The sequence below is a fragment of the Colobus angolensis genome, unplaced genomic scaffold (assembly GCF_000951035.1).
Source record: "Colobus angolensis palliatus isolate OR3802 unplaced genomic scaffold, Cang.pa_1.0 Scaffold87, whole genome shotgun sequence".
NCBI classification, from domain to species: Eukaryota; Metazoa; Chordata; class Mammalia; order Primates; family Cercopithecidae; genus Colobus; species Colobus angolensis.
Genome location: NW_012122598.1, coordinates 5,792,032 through 5,808,978, shown reverse-complemented (window position 1 = coordinate 5,808,978; position 16,947 = coordinate 5,792,032). Strand labels below are relative to the sequence as shown.

General features: G+C 39.0%; 1 protein-coding gene across 1 annotated transcript in view; it reads left to right on the top strand.

Moving 5' to 3' along the window:
- Positions 1-11,660, top strand: part of KIAA2022 (KIAA2022 ortholog) — a 228,896-nt gene extending 217,236 nt beyond the window's left edge. The window contains exons 3-4 of the mRNA XM_011930675.1: positions 69-4,446; positions 5,048-11,660. Of these exons, the coding sequence (XP_011786065.1) occupies positions 69-4,446; positions 5,048-5,141 (4,472 nt within the window). The 3' untranslated portion in view covers positions 5,142-11,660. The remainder of the gene's footprint in view (positions 1-68; positions 4,447-5,047) is intronic.
- The last annotated feature ends 5,287 nt before the right edge of the window (positions 11,661-16,947 follow it).

Sequence of the window (16,947 nt, the reverse complement as noted above, 5' to 3'; positions counted from 1 at the left end):
AAGAAAGTTAATGAGTCTGGTCTAAGACCCTTAATTTTATTCCTGTCATTTCTTTCCCTTTTTCTTAGACTCAGAGGACCAGGATGTGGCAATGAAGTCATTTGCAGCTCTAGAAGCTGCTGCACCTATCCAGCCTATACCGGTGGCGCAAAAGGAGACCCTGATGTATCCCAGGGGTCTCCTGCCTCTACCCTCTAAGAAGTCCTGTATGCAGAGCCCACCCTCTCCTTTGGGCCTGATTGAAGCACCCGAACATACTGCCAATAGTGCTTCTGTGAATGCCATCTCCCTCACATCTGGCATTGCAAAAGGCCTGAACACATGGTCACTTCCCAATGAATGTGAGAAAGCTCCATTTGCCATAGTGGAGCCTGCAGGCATGTCAGCTCTGAATGGGGACTGCCTCATGCAGCCAAGTCGGACTTGCTTAGGCTGCTTCATGGAATCCAAGGATGCAGTAGATCCTGAGCCAGGGATCAGTCTGAAAGTTGGTGATCTAAATAGGGATTATGAAACGTGTGCAGTCTCTGATATAGGGATTCAGTGTATTAATGCTGGAGAAAATATGAAATATGGAGAGCAGCTGCTCTCAGACCAGCTCCTAGGCTTTCCCCTGCATAAATCAAGGGCAGGAGACAGACGAGAAACTGAGAAACCTGACATTGACTTGGAGGATCCAGCTCAGAAAAGCTATTATGAGGCATTACTGTTAGACAAGTGCAATACAGAAGAAGCTTTGCTTGCAAATTCCAATCAGGATTGGGGTTACTTTGAGACTTTCATTAGTGAAAGTAAGATTGAACTGCTTGACCTCTGTTCCAAGAATGAGCTGTCTGTCAACCTATTCTCTGAAGAAGATGTGGATAACTACATGTTTGATGACGATGAATCAACACTAGGCAGTGATGTCTGCTCCCTGAAAATTCGGTATGAGTCCTTTCAGGACAACGTTCGAGACAAGACTACTCTTTTGATGCAGGAAGATGCCCAATTCAACTTTTTTCCCAGCGTCTTTACTACCTGCCCCAAGCGAGAGTCTAAGAGTGGGGCCCTGAAGCAGAGCAGTGATTTTTCCCAATTCAAGGTCCCTGATGTGAGCATCATCTGGGGGGAGGAAGATAAAAACTTGGACAAGAAGAAAGGCAAAGAGGAAGGACAGGAAGACAAAGGTGTAGAGAAGAAAGATGGAAAGGATAATGGAGAAAAGTCTGCCTTAAATAAACCATGCAGTGGGACTGAAGTAGAGCAACTTAAGAATCCAAAGCAGGGCCATCTTGCTAACTGCTTGGATACATCAGGGAATTTCAGTGATGATAGTTCCTTCATTGAGATCTCATATGATTCTATGGGTGAGATCAAGGACTGTAGTCGCTATATGGCTCGGGACACTAATTCTGGCAGCTCCTCCTCCCAACAGAACTATGGGCTGCGAGCCAAGAGAAAAGTCAGATACAGTGAAGATTATCTATATGATGTTGACTCACTAGAGGGTGAAAAAGTAAATGAGAGGAAGGAATGGCTGCCAGTTGGTTCCAAAGAGGAAGATGATGATGAATGGTGTCCCAAAAAGAGAAGAAAAGTAACCCGTAAGGAGCCCCCTGTTATTATCAAATATATCATCATTAATCGCTTTAAAGGTGAGAAGAACATGCTGGTGAAGTTGGGTAAGGTGGATGCCAGTGAGACAACAGTGAATTTGAGTGAGAATCAGCTCAACAAATATGCCAAACTGGCACCCTTGAAAGGCTTCTGGCAAAAGAAGAAGAAGCAGAGAAACACCAACACGGACTCCATCAAGACACCTTTTTCCCAAAAGCAAAGCTTTGAACCAGGTAGCTTTGAGGTGTCATTTCTACCACCTGCTCGCAAACGAAAATCTAAACTTGGCAACAGGCACAGGATTCAAAGAATCCCATCCATTGAAATTTCAGCAAGTAGTAAACAGATTTCATTATGCAATGATCAGAGGCAAGCTAGTAATCGTAAAGAAGATGGAGGCCTAAAAAGTACACTGAAGTCAGCACCTCTGGGTGCCCCTGGCTGTGCAAATGGATCACATTTAAATGACATCACAGGCCCTGACTCTGTGAAAGTCAAAGCCCAAGACACAGAGTTTAAGGGGCCAGAGAGGAAAGTGCTCAACAAAATCAAATTTAAAAGTGAAGCTAGGTTAAAATCTAAGAAAGTCAAAGCTGCTGGGCAAGAAAGCAAACCAAGTGTTCAAATGAGCCCTCTCTTGGAAGACCAATCCTCCAAGGCTAATTTGAAGAATGAAGTTATTCCTGGGACCTCAAACAGTTGCCATCTATCTGAATTTCATGAGGCAAAGGCTGCTAAGAATTCTACTTTTCTACCAACGACCTGCTCTTCTGAAATGCCTTTATCATCAGCTAATGTTACCACTAATATACCTGTTATCCCTGGAGGGTATCTGCAGACATTGTTAGATGCTTCTGACTTGTCAAATAACACTAGTATCTCATACTTCACCCACCATTCTCCAGAGCAAAATGAAGGCAGCCTCACTCAAACCGAAAAATCATTTGTACCCCTCCAGCCTACCCAGGACTGTGTGCTCACCTCATCCTCTGACTCTGAGCTGCAGCAGTCATCTCATAACTTCAAAATGGAATCAAGCAACTATAGAAATGTGTGGCCCAACAAGGCTACGCCTGGCACCCAGGAATTCATGGCTGAAGTCTCAAGGGAGATAGCCCCAACCCAATCCAGTGAATTTGGAGCCTCCCAAGTAGTCTCCATGGAAAATAACCTCACACCTACAACATACAATCCAATCTGCCTCAGTAGTGGTGGCAGTAATTGCAACAAGGTCCTGTATGACTCCATGCAAGATACCCAACTCCCATCTGATGACTCTTACCAATTATGTCACTTTAATAATGGAGAGATCTGCTTTCCTTTCCAACAGGGGCCAGTCAATATGGATGATGGTCGGCTCTTTAGCTTTGATTCAATGGCCCCACTCTCTGTCAGCTCAAGTAATTATTGCTCCTTAAGCTTGAAGTCCTGTGAAAAGGATGGCGATGATGATATCACTGATGACTTCCTGGCCCATTGCAGCCCTAAGCTGGTGATCCAGCAAAGCATTGATGAGATAGCACCACTGAAGGAGTCCACTGATCTCCTGGATATATCCAACTTCACCCCTGACAAATTCCGTCACTCTTCCCTTTCAGAGATGTCCCCACCGGACACCCCTAGTCTTTCCCCTCAAATTACCAGATGTGAGAATATGAAGACACTAGGAACACTGAAGGGGTTCCAAGAGGGTGTCCCAGGACCATTGGACAGTGTGGAAAAAATCAAGTGGGACTGCAGTACCCTTTCACGGCAGGTCCAAATGGAGGATGGATTTACTTTAAATAACCACCAGTTTCAGTTTCATATGTTCAATGATGAGGATTCTGTCAGCCTGCTCCAAAAAAACCCTTGCCTGTCAACATTTAATGATCCATCTGGTCAAATTAGTACCAACAACAAAGTGTCAAAATCAAGAAAGAAAAGTTCACCCAGCAAGAGTGGGGCTATGAACCAAAGCTCTTCTCAGAAAAACACCAGGAAAAAATCCCTCAAAGGCAACAACAAAGGGATTGAAAAGCCACCTAGCAAAAACTCCCGCCAGGTCCCTAAGTCCACAAAGAAAGGGAAATACATGGCTGCCATCAATGGAGAGAAAATGCAAATTGGCACTGGCTGTGGGGGAAGCCAAACCAACACCATATCCTCCACTGGGAAGACATTGGCTGAATGTATCCAACATGGTGGCCCTATGGCCTCTATGAAGATGCCAAGTCAAAAGGGACTTTCTGGAGATTGGGCCTTGGGGAAGAAGAGCAGCCCAGGCTGGAGTGATATGAGCATGGGCACCAACACCAACAGCCTTCTGGATGATGACCAACGGGAGTTTCAGGAGCCTTCCTATATCTTGTCCAACATTGCCTCTGGTATGGCAGATGTGCAGAGATTCATGATGGCCTCCATAGAGCCCCTGTGGGAACCCATGGAGCACCATGGGGATCCCAAAATATTCTACTCCCCTGAGTCCAATAGTCTAAAATTAAAAACCCTCAAAATATTGGCTGGGACACCACAGGAGTCTAAGAAAAAGATCAACAGTGGGTCCCCAGGAGCCACTAAGAATCACAGGTCAATCAAGGGTGTGAGCAAAAGCAATGGGAAAACAGCAATAGGTGATCCTGGTCGTGCAAACATGCCTGGTTATAACGAGGACTCTTGCTCTACCTTCTTTGATAAAAAGTATAGTAACATGAGCACTTTAGGCAATAACGGACCGACACACAAAAAGTTGTATCGTCACAAATCCAGCTCCAAGGCCCTGAGAGATGAGAAATGTAAGGGAAAGCACATGGAGCGAGAACAGGTCCACAAGGATGAGTCTGGGACAGCTTCTTTTGAAAAACTGAGGTAATACTGCACCAATATGGCTGAGATGATGCACCCTTAGCTCTCCTACTACCTACTAAGCCCGCAGTCCCTCATTTTTTCCCTCTTGAAAGCAAAAATTTGCATGAAAGAAACTGTCCCATTCCCTTCTTTTTCAAATTAAAAAGAAAATTTTAAAGTGCATGAAAATCCCTATACCTTTAAGCCACCCAAAAGATTGGGCAATTTTGTTGTGGCTTGGCTAGGGATAAGCTCTAACAAAGCTATTTTTTCTTCTGCTATTCATCACTAGTTACTACATATTAAGAAAATAGAACTAAAATATGCTCTTGAATGATTTTTGGAAGCGAAAGTCTTTGCAGTAAGACAGATTTTGAAAAATAGAATTTAAAAGTCATGTAGCCAAAAAGCCAAGATCATTTAAACAAAAGAGCATTAGTTGGAAAACAAAATCTGAACATGCGGCAATTAGGAGGGCTTTCTAGTGCCCCGTGCTATTTGTATCTTTTTCTACATCATACAGCATCTAGTATGATGTTAACAAATTTAGCTTGTATGATCCCTTTGTGGGACATACACCAAAACTAACTAAGATGGCATAAATTGTTTGATTTTTCTGCAGGGATTCCGACTACAATCTCCTAAAAGCAGAAACAACCTTTTGGGTTTTACCTGTGTTTGAAGAAGAGACTCGCATTTTCCAGAAAGACATTTGATGTTTGTGTTTTATTTCTTTCAAAATATGCCTTGTGGTATGTATGTTGACATGTAAGTGCTTAAAGAAAAGAATTTTAAATTGTGGGAATACGTCTTTGGAGCAAACTTTAATCTCATGTTCTATGTAAAAGACTTAAAAAGTCATACAGTTGCACAAGTAGTTTATGCACTATTTACCCACAAGGAAAAAATTGAAAACATTGTGCCAAAACTACAAACAAGTGACTGTACTGTATATATTTTTACTTCTATATCAACATTTGGTTGTATTTGGGGAACTTGTCCCTGTTAATTTACTAGAAACATTCCAGTGATTCTTGCTGTTAACCACCCCCACTTATGTGGATAGCACCTGTAGATCATGGTGGAAAAATATGTTGTGTTACACAATTTACCAAAATTAAAGGATAGTGTTTGAAATGTGCCAGATTTTCTTACCTCATCTCACAGATTCACCCACAGTTTAAAGCTCATTAATTATTTTTAAATGGATATATACACACCCAAACATATATATGTATATATATGTGTGTGTGTGTATATATATATGTATACACACACACACGTTCTTTTAAAATTTTAAACTCTACTGTCCTGTATGGAAACAAGGCTAAACAAGGCAAAATAAAGATTTGTTTGTTCCATTGTCTAAGGGTTAAAATTTTGGAAAAATCTGAAGACCACAACAGCTAAGTCCATCAGGGACCCAAGTATATGCATTTACAGAACGTTTTACAAGGAAACAAAACAGCTGCTTTGAAAGTTTGTTTTCTAAAAGCAAAATCTGTAGCTGAAAATTATTTAAAGTGAAAGTTATATTGCTGATACTTTATATCTCAGTTTTATATATTTTATAATAGTCTGGGATAAATTATAAAAAATAGCTATAAAATCAACACTAATGATAAATGAAGTCTATAGAATGCTTTTATTTAAATAGTTTCCTAAATGTTTTATTCCAGTTTTGTCAAAAGTGCTCTCATATCATGGCTTTAGTGTTCTTTCAGTGTTTAATCTTGCAATGCCAATGTCATTTAAAGAAAATGTTAAGACATCCCAGTTCAACCAAATTTTTACATTTACTGTCAGATAAGATGAACAATTTGTGGCAACAACTGATTTGGGCCATATATACTTAGTCTGAGGATAACCAATATTTGATGCCGTACATTAAACTTAAATCTCAATTTTAAGTACAAATTTTAAAATCACATTTTTTATTCAGTACTCCCCTACTTTTAAAAAATTTTCACAGCCCCAACATTCCTCACTACTAATTTTTCTTCCCCTTTATTCACCACTTGACTTCTAACATTTGATCTCTTTTATTTGCACAATTTAAGGCCTGTGCATCTGATGACTGATGCATTATGGCACAGGTGAGATAATGGATGTGAGAGCGCTTTGTAGATCATAAAGTGCTATACAGATATAGGGGATTAATATTATTAATATTGCTAGTTGTTGTCGTTGTTACTATTCTTACTAATATTGTTACTAACCTATTAACTTGTGAATATATAGGCTGGGGTGGGAGGGTGGAGAGTAAGTAGGAAGGGAAAAAGGGGATTTAACAAAAAAAGGGAAGATGTTTCAAAAGGAAAATTTTAAGCAAAATATGAACCTACCTAGTCAATGCCACCTAAATGTATTCACCATCAGAGAAGCAACATTTGAAAGTAGTCAGAGAGAAATGGAAGGAAGCCTGTCATGTATATAAGTATATATACTTCCCGGTCCATGATTCCTTTCACCAGCCTGCTCTATTCCTTACAGCTGGGTCATAAAATGAACAAGCCTGTGTTCTTGATCTTGTGTGTTCCCAGCGTCAGTCTCGTGTGTCTGTGGGGATGCGTGGGTGAGGAGCATTCTGTGAGGCTGGTACAGGCCCATTCCTAGGCTTTGATGTTCTGTGTGCAGTGAGCCCTGGAAAATTACTTAGTGGAAAGGCCGCAGATGAAATATGTCTCCTGCCCTATAGCTACCATCCAAAAGGGAAAATAACCAAACTGGAAAATCTTCTTCTGTTTCTCTTTTCTGATAGCTAGCTGTATTAAATGCTATGGCCAGTCCCTAGAAACTGGTCTTTGTTTTGTTTTTGTTTTTGTTTTTGTTTTTTCTGTTTTGCAGCTGAATTTTGGCTTGGAATCACCAACTCTGCCTGTATTGTGATCCCCAAGACTCCAGACCTCAGAGTCACCTGCTGGCTTAGAGGAGTGGAGTGCTTTCTATGTAATGAAAAGGTGGCAATTAATGAAAAAATAAAGAAAATGTTCCATTAATACAATGTGTTTTTATAAAAGTAAATACAGGAGCAGCTGTCCCAGGTTTTTTTTTTGGTATCATTCAGCTTTGGAGAACGGGGTGTGAGTGGGGTAGGACAGCCTGAAACTGTTGGAAATAATTTCCTTGTGAGAACTTGCTATCATAAGTCCTTTGGAATGGATATTCTTTCAGTTGCTCCTATGGAGCCCATTAAGGGCCAATTCTAGGACATAGTTCATCCCTTTCTCCAAAGAGAATTGTTATTTTAAAGCACCTTTTTAATTGGCCTGCAGTGTATTATATGTTTTTAACATATAAATTAGTGACGCATAACCTGTCACTTTGTACTGAAACATAAAAAGAAACAGAGTTTGAGAAATGAGCAATAGACCAAGGCAGAAGATGTTTATTCTCTTAATTGCATTTAATATTCCTCTCAGTACATTGTGTTCTGAGATGTTCATCATTTAGCATTTTGTTGGTCCTGTCTCTGCTCTCACAGTTCTTTTTCTTCCTGTCATAACCAGCTGCCTTAGTAGAGCATAAAAATAGTGTTTTGCCCTATCACTGGTATCTCAAGTCAGAAATATATATTATCCTTGGTCTGAAATTCCTGATTACCACTCCCTTCTAACCTCTCCCCTCTGAGAAGCTGTTTCCTATTAATGCCTCCCTAACAGAGTCCCATTTAATCTTTACTTTCCTGGAAATGGTAACCTGCCTTACTCTTCCTACTTAATCTCAGACCTTGGTCTTAGAATTTTTCTTTTATGCTCTTATATCCCACCCGCCCAAATTGTCAGGGCTCAACAATCTTAGTCAGGCTGCTTTGTTCTGGAAGTTCAGAGGGAAACCTTCCCATTCTTAATTGCCTTTAATTTCTTTGGCTATTTTCAAATCTAATTTTTAATTAATTTTTTTTTATTTTTATGGATTAGGGGTACAGGACAGTTGTGTTACATGGATATATTGCTTAGTGGTGAAATCTGGGCTTTTAGTGTACCCATCGCCCAAATAGTGTACATTGTACCTAATAGGTGGTACTTCATCCCTCAAATATAATTTTAAACACACACTCATGCCCACATGGACAAATTATATCACATGACTGAGGAAACTTAGAAATTCCTTTTCCCTGAAGATCTGTTAAGAATAGGTCTCATCTCCTGCCCTGGTTAGGTGCTATACTATATGGAGAAGGGTATTGAGACTTTGGGGGTCATGTTTGGGCTTTGATAATTGGCTTGAACCAGTGAACATCCTTTCGGCCTCTCCAAGGTCTCTTATACCAGCTTCTTCACATATGCTGCTTCCTCCCAGCTTTCCCTTCTGACTTCTTGTTACTCTGTGCAACTATGTGTCAAGGCCTTACCTTTTCCTAATGTTTTCAAATCTCCTGCATTACTTTGATCATCACTTCTTCAGCCATCTCACTGAAGTCCTTGGTGCTAGCTGGGCTTTTGTGATAACTTTCACATTCTCTGAACTTTTTCCTTGCTGGGAAGCATCTGCGTGTGTGAGGGGGCGAGGGAGGGGAGTATGTGTATATGTGTGTAAGAGAGAGGCAAAAGGATGCTTCAAAAACTAGAAACAACTCTAGCAAGCATCCTAAGTCCTATGTGAGGTTTTGCAGTTCTAGTGAATTTCTGTTTTAGTAGGTTTGAATTAGCATTTACTGCCTAAAGGAGAAAAACCATATCCAAGGACCTTTTAGCCATGCTTGCTATTACCAAGCTGGACCAGTGTGATGTAGATCAAACATGTCTTCAGCTTACAGATGCTCTCAGAACAGTTCCAAGAATTGAAGAGAGCTAAGTTTCTATGCTGAAGAGGAGAATGGAGCACTAGCTAGTCCTAACTATTGCTAGAAATAGAAATGTTTATTTTCTCCTTTATTATTGAGAAATTATCTAATTTAAGGAGCTACCATTTTCATTTAGGGATTTTTTTAATGACTGCTCATCACTACAGAAATATGTTCTTTTTATAAAATAAAACTAATGTGAGGTTGGTTTGTTTTCTAATCATAAAATTCACTAAGCCTATAGTTACATTTAGAAGATTTAGTACCAAAATCAAACTTTTAGTAACAAACAGGAATCTTGTCAACAAAATGTAGGCCAGGGATTTTGTAAAGGTTTCTCAAAGACCCAAATAAGGGAGAAAAAAATTTTCTGTTTAACTTGGGAAACACCATCATCAGCTTGAGGGTCCTCAACCAGCTTGTGATTATTTTGATGACAGGACTCAGGCTACCCTTTAAGGCACATTTTTTACTCAGCATTAAACATTATTAGCTACAGTCGTGAAGCAGAGCTCCCATTGCAGCTACATACTTGAGATGTACTCTTGGTTTCAGAATCGTAACTAAGAGGTAAGACATTGGAGAAGGACAATGTAAAAGATAGAGGTTTAGTACAAAGTTTACGGTGTGAATGAGGCTTTCAAAATCAGTGTCTGGGTAAATTGATACTAAAGACACTGCAGAAACACTCATCCACATAAGATGGAAAGGATGTCTGTCCATCTAACAAGCTCAGGGGTTTCTGAGTCTCAGAATGAAATCCCATTTCAAAAAGAAGAAAAGAGATACTGAAATCATTCTGCCTGTTTGAGAGATGACTGGTTATTTACAGCACAAAAAAATGGCTTAGAATGAAAACTAGAGGAGGCCTTTTGTTTTTCACTCCCCGTGAGGAGAGTGGAAATCTTAAGATGCTCTACTGGGATACCTGTAGCACTGACTGGAGTTTGCTGCCTACAGAGTTTTGAATGTACTAGTCCTTAGTTTCCATAGAACTGAATGCACCTCTTTAGTAAGTTGCTGATTTATGGTGCTAAAGAAAATGATTATTCCCATTTTTTTTCTTCTTCCCCAAGCCCCTTAAGCATTTAAGAAAATTTAAAATAAAAGCGTTAGAGGCCCTTTTTATGAATGTAATCTAAGTTTCTGTTTGACATATGACACTGCAACTTAAAAATGTTAGGAAATTATTTGCCTTTTTTTTTCTTTTAGAGTTAAGCTTTATAAATAACCTGTAGAATCAATTGAAGTATAAAGCTTAAGGATCACTCTTAAGACGTCTACAAAATCTTGTATATTTTTAAGTGTGCCAATTTGTAACATATTTTGTAAGTGTATATTTTTCTTAGAAAAGTGCTGTGAAGTGTCTGTATGTGAGAGTTTTCCTTTTTCTGCACCACTAGGTGCTAATAAAAGGATATTTACTTCAAAGTTTCTGGTTTTAGAAACCACAATACAAAGAAAAAAAATACACTTTTGTTGGAAATTTTGTAACACAAAACATGTTGTGAAAGAGTGTAGTGATCTTGTGCAAAAGAAAATGAACATTTGTGAGCTTCTTGCTGTTTTATAGATTTTCTTGTAAATTATTCTTGTAACACTTCTGGTTTTGTTGTTCTTGTTGCGAAGGTTTCAAATATTTGTGACTGAATGTACGGTGAAACTGTCATAATGTTACCTAGCTGAGTTTTGTTATTGTTTATGAAATAAATAAAAAGAAAAATTTAAAATACTGCTTTAGAATCATATGTATTAGAAATCAAACCATTTCTAATTAAATCTATGTCCCAAATAAAACGTTCTTTATCATCTAGAGCAGTGTTTCTCAAACTATCTGTGGTGAGGGACCAATAGTTTTTGCAATCCATCACAGACTAATACTATTATAAAACACAACAAAAATGAATTTCTAAGAAAGTTAAATGGAAAAAAGATATGCAAAATAAAAGCCCAAAAGTATTAGGTTTAACATGTAAAATTACATTTTGAGATAAACATAAGGGGAAAGAAACGAATTGCAAAAAGTTGGTACCCTGTTTGAGATAAGCCCACTCATCAATGTCAAATTACCATAGAAGGTTCTAACCATACTTTGCGTAACACTTTGACTAGACCAGCAGCATTACCATCATCTGGGAACTTGTTAGGAATGCCAAATTCCAAGCCCTACACCAATTCTGCTGAATGAGAATCTGAATTTTAACAAGATCCCTGGGTGTTCTGTGTGCATGTTAAAGTTTGAGAAGCACTGGGCTAGAGTTTTGTGTAGGGGATTCTTTTGCCCCTCAAATTGAGGAATCATCTTCTAGTGTGTCCAGTCTTCAGAGACCTTAAAACAAATTGTGTCTTTGTTTTGTGATCCAGATGGAATCTGCAGAGATGCAGTCCTCTCAAAATGTTAAAGCTGTTTATTGAAAGTAATAAATGCTGATTTGCCTGGTACCCAAAAGATGTCAGATTTTCCATAATTCCCTACAGTTCCTACATCATGTTACTTACCACTCACTCATGGACTTGGTTTCCTTTATTCAGGACTTTTCTGAACTCAGTCCCTACAGTACCCAGTATTTCAAAGTATTTGCTATGTCTAGAAAAATTGAACTTTGTTTTCAATTGCCCAAACCATTTGAGTCACCCATCAGAGCCTAGAGTCCTGGCTAACTGTAGCAACATCATTGAGGCACACATGAGCCAACAGTCACTTCCTTGGTTTTGAACACCACTGCTCAAAGAAATTAAAAAATGTGCATAAGGAAATGTCTCTCTTCTCACTGGATAACCTTATCCACTTCTACCACTTCAGCTACCACCTAGATGTCCACAAATCTCCCCCATGTTCCTGGCTTTTATTTTCAGTTGTAGGCTGGCTGTTTCTACTTGGACATTCAGCAACATCCTCAGACATTTATTCAAGTCTGAGTGTGCTCTAGCTCTTTACCCTCTGAGTGTGCCCTAGCTCAGTGAATGATGCTGCCAACCATCCAAGCCGGCAACTCATGCCTCTTCCAACCTCACATCCAACTGGTCACTCTCAGTTCTCCTGCCTTTTTATCACCATTACCACTGCCTTAATTCAAGCTTTCACGGTATTTCACCTGGATTATTGCAACATTGCCCTAATTCAGTGATTTTTGGACTTGGATTTCACACCTGGAATTTTTTTTTTTTTTAAGACAGTGTCTCACTCTGCCACCTAGACTAGAGTGCAGTGGCACAATCTTGACTCACTGCAACCTACACTTCCCAGGTCAAGTGATCCTCTCACCTCAGCCTCCCAAGGAGCTGGGACTACAGGTATGCACCACCACACCTGGCTAATTTTTCTATTTTTTGTAGAGACTGTGTTTCACTATGTTGCCCATGCTGTACCTGGAAATTTTTTTTTTTTTTTTTAAACTCAGACCTTTAGTGGCAGTCTTTAGAACATTCATTCTAGATTTAAAAGTAATAAATTGTGAGAGCATGCACAAAGTTTAAGAGCGAATAAAAACCACAACTGACAAATATGTTGGTTAACATTCCAAACATGTATAACCAATGAACATGGCCTAGGGTTTTCTTTTTATTGGTATTCACTTCAGTAACTTGAATCCACAGATATAAGCAGTATATAACCAGAAAGTTACAAGTAAACACAAATTATACATGCAAATTTCTGTTCACAAAGGTCACATGTGCAGGTACATGAATTAGAAGCGTGCATCTAGGATTATGGCCAAACTGTTTTAAAAATGCAGAAATGTAAAATTACATCTTGAAAATATGAAGAGATGGTCTACACACTTCAAAAATCAAATGTTGCTTATACCAGAGATGTATGACAATTACGGGATTCAAGTGACAAGCAGTAAGATCTCAAAAATTAATACTGGTCAAAGAGAACGGGAATATTTTTACATTTCACTGAAAATACATTGACTACTAGAATACGAAATCTAGCAGGAACTCAGGGAAAAAATTACAAAATCTAAAGCCAATTACTTAATATTTCTTATTACCTAAACAACAGCATGACATTAACAGAAAACTGCACCTGCATTTGAATCGCCAATCTCACGTTAATGAAGTTCTCCAAAAATGAAATGCAACCAAAACAGGTTCAAACTCCAAATCAAAGTCTGCAAGGCTCAGATTTTTTTTTAACAAGAAAAAAGAAATGGAAAGGAGAGTCTTTATAGTAGCCAACTTTTTATTGTGTTCAGTAGGGAGTATTTTAAAAAATTATTTCTTATCAAATCACAGAAGATCATTTAACACCAAAAGACAATCAGATAGTCCTTTGTTTAATATGCACTGTATTGTCTTTTTCTCTTCACCATGGACCATGAGACATTGAAACCAAACCCCCAACTCATTAATTTAAAGAGTGAAGGAGATTTTGAATTTCAGGGCTAAGGGGATGGGAAAGGATGGGGAATGAGGGACAGAGCAGTTAAAAACCCTATGATCAGATCTATTTAATGCTCTAAGCTTCATTTCTCTCAGGTTCTAGAAGTTTCACATGTGATAGAGATTCCAAATGTGTATTCTTTATGCCTTGCAGGATTCAGAGGTGTATTCTGGTTAATATGGCCTTAGATAAAGATTCTTCTTGCACAAAACTAGTGGCAGAGTTGGGGTAAGCTAGTGGTCCCACTCTTTTCCCTGTGGTTTCACATCATTTTTGTTCTTCCCTGACAAAAGTTGAGTTCATACTAGAGCTCAGGGGGAAGATGGTAGATCCTTTGTCTAAAGGCATTTGATCTGTCTTGGAACTGAGTTTTGATGAACCTAATTTTGGGGAGGGGTGATTATGGCACTGTTTTAATACAGGTTTCTATTTAAAAGTAATTGGAGCTATAGTTATTAAACTTTTTAGGCCACATACCACTTTAAGAAATGAATTAAATCAGTGGGCCTTCTCCCCAGAAAAACAAACATATTCAGATTTTTACATAGAATTTCGTGGAAGTTACAAATTAAAAACTGCTATATTAGGGGCATGAATTCCCTAAAACATCTTCCCCACCTCATAATGGGATCTCAGTCTATCTCCCCTTCACTGACCCAAGATGATAACTCATTTATTTATTGTCTGCTATGTGTCAGTTACTTTACGTGAATTATAATTTCTCACAACAACCCTGCAAAGGAAGCTTCTTCCCTATTTTACATGTAAGAAAATTGGGACAAAGATTGGTGCAGTAAACTTCCTCAAGATTGCACAACAGATAATCTTCAAAGAGTTTCACCAGAGCTGGCAAAGCCCTTTATGTTTGTCTTATCACAATCCCATGTCTGTAACTCAAAATTCATTTACAGCATAACTGTATTAACTATACCATGTCAAAAATATGATAAATATTCATATTAATAGCCATTATTCAATAAATAATTCACTCTGTGTCAGATATTGTGCTAGATGCTAGGAAAACAAAGAATTGAAATATAAAGCACATGTGTTTCCCTCTAGGCGCTCACAGACAAAACAGACAGGTATAATTTAATAGTTTAAATTTAAAAACACCCAGTGGCCAATTTAAGATAAATAATCACATATAAAATAACTAATGATTTGCTCTCCTTAAGTACCTTGGAACAAAAGAACCTCCATCCATTGTTATGGAGGGAACAATGTCACAAAATGCCAGTAGCCTATATCTCACCTTCCATCCTTCTCCCTATTTTGGAATCAGAGTTGAGAGTGAGCTTCGATCCATCACGTACTAGCTATGTGATTTTTTTTTTTTTTTTTTACAGAGTCTCGCTCTGTCACCCAGGCTGGAGTGCTGTGGCGCTATATCTGCTCACTGCAAACTCCGCCTCCCGGGTTCACGCCATTCTCCTGCCTCAGCCTCACCGAGTAGCTGGGACTACAGGTGCCCGTTACCACGCCTGGCTAATTTTTTGTATTTTTAGCAGAGACGGGGTTTCACCATGTTAGCCAGGATGGTCTCAATCTCCTGACCTCGTGATCCACCCGCCTCTGCCTCCCAAAGTGCTGGGATTACAGGCGTGAGCCACCACGCCCGGCCGGGACCAATTACTTTAATCTCTCTATATCCCAGAGCCTCTAATCACCAGCCCCCCCAAAAAAAAAAAAAAAAAAAAAACCTGGTATAACAATACTATTGTTCCCATAGGCTTGTTGGGAAGATCAAAGACCTTCTTGTAAAGCCTTGGCACCAGTTGAGCAGTCAGGTCATACTTAACATTTGCTATTTTTTAGTAGATGTTAAGTATTTTACTAATAGCTCTTATTTTGATTCCTTAGAAATAACTCCATCTCCCTTTCCCCAAATACTTCTCCTTTTATTAGGTGTTCATCTAAGAAAATTAGTAAACTCCTGGCTCAAAGAGCCTCTGATCTACATTTGGAGAAAGATAACATTTTAAAGATAAAATTAGAAGAGTCATTATATTAAACATTTATTATTAAAGTTAATTTATTATCAGTAGCCGAATAAGCTAGTTAAAGCTACATATTATTAATCCAGATTACCTAGGTTCTACTCCTGGCTTTGCCATTAAATTGGTTTAAGAATTTGAACAAGTCACTTCCTTTCTGGGCCTCAATTTCCTCATTTGGAAAATGGTGGGTTTGGGCTAGATAACATTTAAGAGCATAAAGTGTGAAGTCAGACTGCCCAGATTGAATCCAAGCTTTCCTCTTGATAACAATAAGATCTATCTCAACTTCCTCAGCAGTAAAGTGAGAATAATTATGATGCCTATCTCACAGGATTTGAGGGAGAATTAAATGAGTTAATGCACAAAAAGCATTTAAAATAGTGACTGGTACATGTATAAAAGGTTCAATAAACATTACCTATTATTATAATATCGAAGGGTCCTTCCCTTTTAAAACCCATGGGCCAGGTGCAGTAGTTCACGCTTGTAATCCTAGCACTTTGTGAGGCCCAGGCAGGCGGATCACTTGAGGTCAGGAGTTCGAGATCAGCCTGGCCAACATGGTGAAATACTGTCTCTACTAAAAATACAAAAATTAGCCGGGCGTGGCAGTATGCGGCTGTAATTCCAGCTACTCAGGAGGTTGAGGCACGAGAATCGCTTGAACCTGGGAGGTGTAAGTTGCAGTAAGCGGAGATCACACCATTGCACTCCAGCGTGGGAGACAAGAGTGAAACTCCATCTCAAAAAATAAAAATAAATAAAACCCATGATTCATTTTATTATCTGGGCTGCTGTAGCCGAATTATAGTTTAATGAAGCAACTATGGATATTTGTTCATTAATTCAATTAATTCATTCAACAAATTATTGTTAAGCACCATTTGTGTGTCAGCAAACATGCTAGCTACTGAGAGCAAAACGGAACTTTGACTCTTTCCTTATAACACTTAATCAAAAACGCACTTCAATTATGAGCACATAATTTAAAACTGAAATAAGAACTCTGAAGGAATATACTTTCATGAGAACCACTAATGAAGAAACCTGACCTGATATTGAGGGTGGCACCCTAAGCATGAGTAGAATTTACCTAGGTGAAGAAGAAGTTGGGGATGAAAGTGGGCAACATCCCAGAAAGAGCACATGTGAAGGTCTTTTGGTAGGAAAAGCATGCAGTACTTAGTACTCAAGAATCTAGGGGGCGGAGCAAGATGGCCGAATAGGAACAGCTCCAGTCTCCAACGCCCAGCGCGAGCCACACAGAAGACCGGTGATTTCTGCATTTTCAACTGAGGTACTGGGGTCATCTCACTAGGGAGTGCCGGAAAATCGGTGCTGGTCAG